General features: G+C 37.0%; 1 protein-coding gene across 1 annotated transcript in view; it reads right to left on the bottom strand.

Moving 5' to 3' along the window:
- The window catches only part of LOC109963402 (neural-cadherin), a 439,917-nt gene that overhangs the window by 257,642 nt on the left and 172,535 nt on the right, over positions 1-9,740 (bottom strand). Inside the window, exon 7 of the mRNA XM_020605911.1 lies at positions 3,523-3,665. Within this exon, the coding sequence (XP_020461567.1) occupies positions 3,523-3,665 (143 nt within the window). The remainder of the gene's footprint in view (positions 1-3,522; positions 3,666-9,740) is intronic.

Here is a 9,740-nt window from a genome sequence, read left to right as displayed (position 1 = left end):
TTTTTTAGTATATTACTTGTGTGGTGTAGAAGAGAATTATTTATGTAGAGATACTGCTTGCAAACCAATGACGTAAGATGATGTCATGGGGTAGGACTGGATATGTCTGACTTCTTCCTACTCCATTCAAGCATGTACTAGGTATAAGCACATTGATATTGGATTAGCATTTGTTGGATATGTGTAAAATTATGTGTGTTGTCTTATCAACTGTCTTTACATGCTTGAAAGAATAAATAAATAAATAAATAAATAAATAAATAAATAAATAAATAAATAAATAAAAATAAATAAGCCTGAAAGTCATGTCAGTATACTTACATAAAGTCCCTGAAATTATCGACAGATGAGTAAAAGTTATAATTCACTTTTCAGAACAGGTTTTCATGTGTGTGATTAGAGAGAAGTGACACATTCACATATGGGATCAAGAGGATGAGAGTGGAACTGTTGCTAGCTGTTCTAATGGCCACTACACTGTCTAATAAAATGAGCCAAAAAAGTCTAAAAGCAGAGACTGACTATAGTGACAGCTGTAATATAATGAGAAATTTCATTCACAGTGCAAATAATCATTTCTTGCAAGTCAAAGTCATGGCTGTTTTTATTCATTGGCAAGTGAGGCAGTAGTCTAAGGCACGACCAGGTGGAGGGGCATCAAAGAGGACAAAGGATTAGATCCATAATGCTCTTAAAAGTCTATCACTGATGTCCAGTGCACCATTTATATTATTAAAAAGAGAAGGAAAAAAGCATATCACACTGCACTAACTGATACTGAAGGGAGACAACAGACAGATTTTAGAGGGGGTCATGTCCTATGAGCTGTTCGCTGCAGTTTTTGTGACTTTGTGATTCATTTGTTCACACCACTGACTATAAATCAGGGTATAAATAGGCTGCTATACTGCATGTGCGCAAGTGTGTCCTCAACTTGAGTCATGTCATCAGTGGATCAGTAGGTTTAACAGAAGAATGATGATAAACATGAGGATCTATACCATGAAATTAAAGGAATGTCACCGATGTCCAAAGGCAGGCAAATCCAGGCATTTTGATTATGATTTAGCCATTCAGCTTTAAATCCAGGTGTTTGCTCCTGGAATGACAGCTGTCAATATTACTAATTTGTGCACAATTCAAACACCTTGTGAGTGAGTGACCCACTGACCCACCAAATATATAAAAATGGTTAGATAATGATTAGTTTCAGTTTTAGTTATGTAACAGCAGTGGCAGTAAACAATGTGAGCAGAGCAGAGTTTTGTGTCTCTTTCAGTGACACTGTACAGGTGAATACAGTTCTACAGTACTCTAATATTTTGATGTTAATTCTGAGGTTAATCAGTGTCTAAAATCTGCCCTGATATTCCTGCCAGATTCACACTGACAGCTTCTCTTTATTGATATTATAGAAAACACTGTAGGAAACAAGCATGACATATTTTTAATACTGGGCTTTTCAGCTGTGAAACATATAACATTGTTTTACTAATTTTGGCGTAGACCTACAGTATGCTCTGTATATTATTATATTGTTTATACTGAATTCAAAATAAATATTGGATGATAAAACCTGGTCAGGACAGCCATGGGCTAAATGAAACAATCATATTCATAACAGCTGGTCCTCAGTACAAAAATGATAGGGACTGTATGTAAAGTGGAGACATGAAAAACGGTGGATAATACAGATCCATACAGAGACACAGACAGACAAATAGACAGATAAATAATGTGGTCGTGTTCTGTGTCATATCCTGAACATGAAGAAAACCAGTATAAAACATAAGAGGGACTATTTTCATTTAAAGATACTGACAGATGATGAGGATCATATGACACAAAACAAGGTTGAATAACTTTGAGGTGGTAAAGTATACTAAAAATAATCACATTGGTCATTAAAATATTGCAGTGAAAAGATCAGTCCCCTCAGGGGTGACAAGAGAATATCTTGCCTAGGGCACCAAAGTGTCCAGAACCAGCCCTAGTCAATATTATCTTACCACTGATAAACACTAATTAGTGACCCTATAGATTACCAATACATGGTTAAATCAATCACATTGTGCTAATATGAATAGCCTTTAGTGGAACCAAACTGCAAGCAGACTGCATGCAGCGTGTACGTGGAGCAACAAAATTCATATTTGGCAAGAAAATCAGAAGATGTTTAACATGGCCTCTACACTAAATTTTAATACAGAGGTCACTTGTTTGAGAAAGCGAACTTAAAAGTAAAAGAAGTTTACTTTTTACAACCAGTGACAGATACAAATTTGGTCTATGTGACTAAATGCAAATGAGAGACAAACAATTTAAATAGCAAAATCTGTGCTTTGAAATCTCACAGCTGATGGAATTGTGTTTTGTAAGCTTCAAGTCTTCTCCCCCTGCTCGATAAAATGACCGCCACTATCAGCTGACAGTGAATGTCATTGCTGATGAATGGTGAAAATTGTACCTTGAAGTTCTGGGTAATTGAATTTGTAAATGTCATCATATTACCCTATAAAATGATATGCAGATTCAGAGGGGATTGCAATTTACAAAAGAGTCAAACCACTATGAAACTTCCTGCTCACAGACACTCATACTCAAAGACAGTGTCACTAACCCAGTTTCCTATTTCACATTACTTGTGGCATTGCTGCTTCTGCCTCAAAGGAAGTATAGCAGTCTGACTACAAACCTCTGATGATATTTTGTTTCAAAGACACTGTGAAATGCTCCTCACACTGACTGATTATTCTAACATCTCCATGACATGCCCTGCTAGGATTTAAGTATCTCTGACAAAGCTTCTCACAGTAAGAGGAAAACCGATGAGGCATATTCATCCACAGAATAGTGGAAATGGTGAAAAGCATAAAACTATACTATGTGAAGCATTGTTTCTCAGACTCTCTGAGGCACGGGTGACAAACTACAGAGATTTTACATTTATACAGTTTAAATAAATATAGCAGGGAAATAGCAAAGCGGTGTATAAAAACTTTGTAAATACAAAAATTATTTTTTTGATATTTCAGGGATTGTGCTAAATCTACATTGGTGAATAGCACAATAATAACAAGCCCCAGAGCAATCTGAGTTTCTGAGATTTCTCCTCAAGCTTTAAGCAGTGAGATCAAAATAATTCAAAAAGCACTGCTATGTAGACCGTACATGTGTCTGAACTATGTAGTATCTGTCTGGTATTGCATTTACACACAGAGAGGGATGCAGATGCAACCATGATTATGTATTGTCTTGCATACAGCATCAGGCCACTGTGGAGGGACAAAAAATGCATATAGTACCAATATTTAGGGGGAAGAGTATTTTGGTCATGAGCTCCTGAAGTCTTGTGTCTACATGCAATACTTTACTGCTAGTCACATTTCTAAAAAGATGTCCTGAAGACATGAAGAAACAAAAAAAATAAATAAAATAAAAACCTTAGTACTTAGTGGGATGAAAACTATTGTGCAGACACAAAGAACAGGAGACACTGACATGAAAATTCCAATGTCTAACCTTTTTGGCTGTCGATGACAAAGTTGCCCTCCTCATTTCCTGTGGTGATCTTATACGTGATCCCATCCCCATCAGGGTCCTTGGCCAGCACTGTGGCAACAAGTGTGTTGGGGCCCGCATCCTCGGAGACAAATGTTCGATATCTAATAAGACACATATAAACACATAATCAACACCTAAAGCTATACTCATCTGCTGGAGGTCATGTTCTGATGTGGCGGTAAAGGTGCAAATGAGACACATTCAACAAATTTCTGTCACTGTTTAAAATCAATTTTATTTAAATCATGTTTGACCAGTAGGTCAATGCCTCAACAGCAAGAAAAAAGGATGTTCATATGCCAACATGTTGCAATATTCATAAAAAATATAGTTACATAGGAATCACAAGTGTGTCACAAGAAAATCCATGTGCACTACTTCTCCGCTCAGTATACATTATCCTTGGTGGATTCAACTAGGGCAAATAAACATAAAAGGGATATTATTTACATACTTAGAAAGAACTAAAAATAAGACAAACATGCAACAACTCTAAGGTGGCAGACATTAGTGACCTTAAGGTTAAATCACACTGCATGTGAACAGCAGCATACAGAGCTCAGAGTCGTTAAGATAGAAGAGATGCAACACTGAGGGGTCAAAAATGGCAGCAGGTCATGTGACTCATGGAACTTAGATAGTGCCAAACAGTTGATTAAGATCTATTGTTTTCTGAAGGGGACAGTGTGATTTATCAATAAATTACTGCTTTTAATAAACTGCACAGCCTTGCAAATTAATTGTGTATTCTGTTGTCGTAGATAGCTCAGCTAATTTAGCTAGGTACCTAATAATTAAAGTGGCCCAATATTTGAGACAGAGTCTCAAAGTTGTAAAAATGTGTTTTGATACATGTCGCTAACTTAAAATGTCAAGTACAATTATTGCTATTGATTTCAGCTTTTTATTTTGGAAAATAGCAGCCAAGTCAGTGTAACTTTATGGCACTACTGCTAATGTCTGGAACTATTCAACATTCCAATGATCCATCAATGCTGTAAAAATGGTCCTTATAGAGCCAAAAGAGATGTTGCCACTCTCCTTCTTAATACACTGACAGAACTACAGTAGGGCAGAACCCATAATAATTATTCAAAATGTACTTTTAGATTCAGTTGTGGTAGGCATCCTAGGGGAAAGCTACAACTGACTACTGCACTGACTGCTCTGCGGTCGTGATTCTGATCTTTATTCAGTCTGTTTGTTTTTACTTTCATTTTATGTATTTTATCTAATTTAAACAATGTTTTATTTGTATTTTGCCTTAACTGATTTTATTTTGTTAATTATGTTTAATAATATTAATGTTTCTCTTTGCCTACAGTGTGTAGACCAATTTGAATTGGCTTTGTGTATAAAACATACATAGATACATAAATAAAGCTGCTTTACCTTCCCTAGTAAACATCATGAAATAGAGGAAAAAAACACAGAGGAAGTTTTCCACCAGGAGACCCTCCATCTCACCTTCCATTATATAATACCTGCAATCTAACAACTTTCAGAGTGACAGAGTGAGAACATGGGGCAGGGTCACAGTGGTACAAACTAGCTTCGTACAATAAAACATCCCACGGTAAGCAGGAGTGCTTCTCAACGCAGCACTCACTTTCTTGGCTGTTTTGGCCACTGGCCTGCATTCACTCTCATGGAAGACATTCGGAATGGCTGAACTCTAATCAGATTTTAAAGGTGTATGTCTATTGCTGGCTTCTAAACCAGTGGACAAGTGGCGGGGAAAGAAGTACATCCTTGAGGAGGCACAGGAAGAAAATATCATCTAAGCTAGCCAATGCTTTTACAATTCTGGTTAAAGCTTTTAAGCATTTCAGTGATGCTTTCAGAGGAATTCTTCAATAAAAGCAACATAAGCACATACAGTATTTACGCTGTAAAGTGACCTTCTGCTTAGCTGCTTCTAAAACAGTGTGTATGGAATATCTATTATTATGATATAGCAAAGACTAAATGCATAAGTACACCAATACAGATAGAACAAATAAGATAATACTATATACTACAAGCCAAGGTTTGGACAGATTTTCTCATTGAATGGGAAAGTGTGTGCCTTGGGTTGCTTTTTTTTTTTTTTAAATCAGCCCAAGTGTACCAAACTGAGTTCAGCTTCTTGCTCTGAAAGTCTTCTTCAGTTTTGTCTTCGTAACTTTGTGCAGCATTATGAATTCAGCTTTGAATTCTTTTTTGGCCTTACACATACATCTGAATCACCGATGTGCTTGAAAGCAAAACTCTTCTGGAAAGGATCACCTTTTGACATGAAGTTCACACTCTACATTCTTCATTCCCTGGTTCAACATAAAGAAGTTCCTTGGCACCAGGGCAAAGACATTTTAATAATGTACTAATAGAGCAAATCTTGGTATAACTATTAACTTTTTGTTAACAGTAAGAAGTGGGAAGCAAATATTTGTTAGTTAGTGAATTAGAAATGAGAGCTTACAGGTTTGGCAGCTTAATGAACTATGATGATTAAAGCAATACCATACCACCAATATTAGAAAAGTCCATTTTGTACTGCATTACATTTTATTTAAAAGAAATGAAGCAACCTAACTGAGTATAAAGCTGGGATGACTTGTTTCTAAATTTGTTCCTAACTGCCAGACAAGTACATGTCAGTATTTAACATATGAAAAGATGCAGAGCAGATAAAGAGAGTTGGTCACTGCTAGGATATCAAGACAATGCTATTTCATTTTTGAAAGTTCTTGTCTCTGGGGGTTTTGTTGCCACCAAAATACCCAGGCAGTGAAATGAATTGGATGTTTTGTGTTCACAGGACTGAAAAAATGTATTTACAGTACTTTATATCAAGTTGTCTTTAGTTACCCAGGAAAATCCACATACGGTTTTTACTGTAGGAGAGAACTCTGCTGGAAAATTGTTTTCAATTACAGATAGATTCCCACTAAGAGGGAAAATGTCATTTGGACTAACTGACTTCTAAAGATACTATAATGAATTACTTTTCTTTTCAGTTGCTAGAGTCCAGAGAGACTCTAGTGAAGCTGGTTACTGCTAATCTGACACATAGCACTAATGTTACATGAATAACTCCCAAATTAAAATCATATTAATTCAATGGAAAAGTAAAATCATGGTCATGCTCGGTCACTAAAGCTACCCAAATAATCATGTTAGCTTTAGACACTACATCCAGAAGGAAGAGCATCACATATTTAGGAAATTTGAGTTCTTTGACTGTTTTGAAAAAGGATTCTCATAACCTTTGCTAGGTGGCAGGTGGTGCTAATTTACAGACCATATTTTGACAACACAGGATAGAGAAGCTGTAATAACAATAGAAGGGCTGTAGGGAGCAAACTGCCTTGGAGGGGTGAGTATAGCGGAAAATCATCACATCCTGAATCAGAATCAGAATCTGCTTTATTGGCCAGGTGTGTTGGACACACAAGGAATTTGACTCTGGTACATCGGCTCTCAATGTGTATGTACATATCCCCATGCAAGGGGCAAGTAAACAGTAAACCAGCATAAGGCTGTGGAGTATAACAAAAAAAATAATAAGCAGTATTAACAAGCAGTAACCAGTGTAAACAATGCAAAATAAGCAGTATAAACAGGCAGTAAACATTGCAGACAGACAAGAAATGCTCATTGTGAAATGGGATAAGTAGGAATAAAAACACAGTACTTAAAACTAGAGACCTGTACAAATCTGTATAATCTGTACGAGGTATATTTACAGGTATTGCACTGAGGGTCATTTGTCCAATGCAGCCATACTGTCGTTGGTTAAGTGTTCATCAGAGTGATGGCCTGGGGGAAGAAACTGCCCCATTTTCAGTTTATTTATTAGGCAATGTGTAAAACATTAGATCATACAACTTTTAAAAGACTGAACACTGTGATCATGCCTTGTACTTTCTTGTATCACTGTGACTGTCAGACTACAACCCCAAATCAGATAAAGTTGGGACGATATGTAAAATCAAAATTAAAACTGAAAATAGTGATTTGTAAATAATCTGTCCTGTATTACATTGAACACAAGAGAACAGCATATTATTTGATTTGATACCTCCTGAGTTTTATTCTTTGTTCAAAATAAACACAAAGTTGGGACAATAAAGCATGTACCACGTTGTGATGTTGCTATTCCTTTTCACAACACTTAAAGAGCCCATGGCATGCTTTTCCTTGTTTTGTGATTTATCTACAATGTTACAAAGATGAATTATCATCTTAGATGTAACCTAAAGCTCAAAAAATGATGTGCACTTATGTTCTAGTATTTCTATGCAGAAGCAACATGTCTCGCAAACTCTTGCTGGTGGGACATTTTTCTAACAATATAAAGTACAGTTTAAAGATTTCCATGAATGGTCATAATCTCTGGCCAGTTATGTGTTCATGTGAGCTTGCCTGACATCCACTGGCGCCATTGTAAAAGCAGAATTTTTTGACTGCGCATGGTTTTGTGGATATATTTTACCTCCTGCTGCCTGCACTGTGACCAGAGGATATGGAGGAAAATACAGGGCCTGAAGTTACTGCATGTCCATGAATGTTCATGTTTTACCTGACTGGGTCTAACGTGACGTGAATGGAGCAATTTGAATTTGAAAATGTGCCATACGTTCTCTATTGGGGACAGGTCGGGACTGCAAACAGGCCAGTCCAGCATTCACACCCTTTTCCTCCACAGCCAGGCCTTAGTAATGTGTGCAGTAAAAGGTCTTGTACTGTCCTGTTGAAATATGCATGGGTGTCTCTGGAAAAGACATCATCTTGAAGGCAACATATGTTGCTCCAACATCTCTATGTACTTTTTAGCATTAATGGAGCCATCACAGATGTGAAAGTTACCTTTGCCATGGACACTGACACAACCCCAGACCATGACAGACCCTGGGTTTTGGACTTGTTGCAGGTAACAATCTGAATGGTCCCTTTTGTCTTTGGTCCAGAGCACATGGTGTCCATTCCTTCCAAAAAAGACCTGGAATACTTATTTTTGTGACCAAAATACACATTTCCACTATGTGATGGTCCATCCCAGATGCTCCCAAGCCCCAGAGCAGTTGACTATGCTTCTGGACATTGTTGATATAGGGCTTCCTTTTGGCACAGTACAGTTTTAAGCTGCATTTATGGCTATAACTACATATTGTAGTGCCTGACATGGGTGTGCCAAAGTAATATTGAGCCCATTTGGTTATATCACTTATAGAAGAATGATTCTTGATGCGGTGCCATCTGAGGGATTGGGCAGCACGGTCTTCCAGTTTAGGCTTGCATCCTTGCCATTTATTCACTGAAATCCCTCCAGATTCCTTGAATCTTTTAATGTTCTGCACTGAACCATTGTTTTTAAAAATTTCAAAAATATTATCACACATATCGGGGGCGGCTGTGGCTTAGGAGGTAGAGTGGGTCGTTTCCCAACCGAAGGATTAGTGGTTCGATTTCCAGCTTGTCCAGTCATCATGCTGAAGTGTCCTTGAGCAAAACACTGAACCCCCAGTTGCTCCTGGTGATAACACTGGTGTATGAATGGCCAAGTAGTGTGAAAGCACTTTGAGTGTGCTGTAAAGCATAGAAAAGTGCTATATACAAATATAAGACCATTTACATACTGTATGTTGGCAAACTGCTGATCCTTGGCCCATCTTTGTTCCTGTCTCTTTTGTACCAAATCATGATATCATGATCACAGTCACCTGTTGACATCACCAACATCATTTCAATGTTTTACCTCATTACTAGCCCTGAAATGCAACTGTCCCAACTTTATTTGGAATGTGTTGCAGGCATCAGAATTGAAGTGAGTATTTATTTTGAACAAAGAATAAAAATGATGAGGTATCACATCAAATAATTAATACTTAATTAATTGCGATATTGAGGAGATGTAAGAAACAATATTACTCTAAAGTATTAGAGGATAATATAAATAAGATGAGAGGTACTTGGAATATATTAAATAAATTGATTAGAAACAGTACCAGCATGAGTAACTACCCTCAATATTTCATGGATAATGACACACCGGTCAATAGATTGGAGGATGTAGTAGATAAGTTTAATAGGTTTTTTTTGAATGTTGGTCCTGGTTTAGCAAGAAGCATTTGTACAGATGATACATCTGTCACTATAAATAATACAATCGAAAGGAACATGAGTTCTATGTT

This window comes from Monopterus albus, unplaced genomic scaffold (assembly GCF_001952655.1).
Source record: "Monopterus albus unplaced genomic scaffold, M_albus_1.0 scaffold73.1, whole genome shotgun sequence".
NCBI lineage: Eukaryota > Metazoa > Chordata > Actinopteri > Synbranchiformes > Synbranchidae > Monopterus > Monopterus albus.
This window is presented reverse-complemented; position numbering and strand designations above follow the sequence as displayed.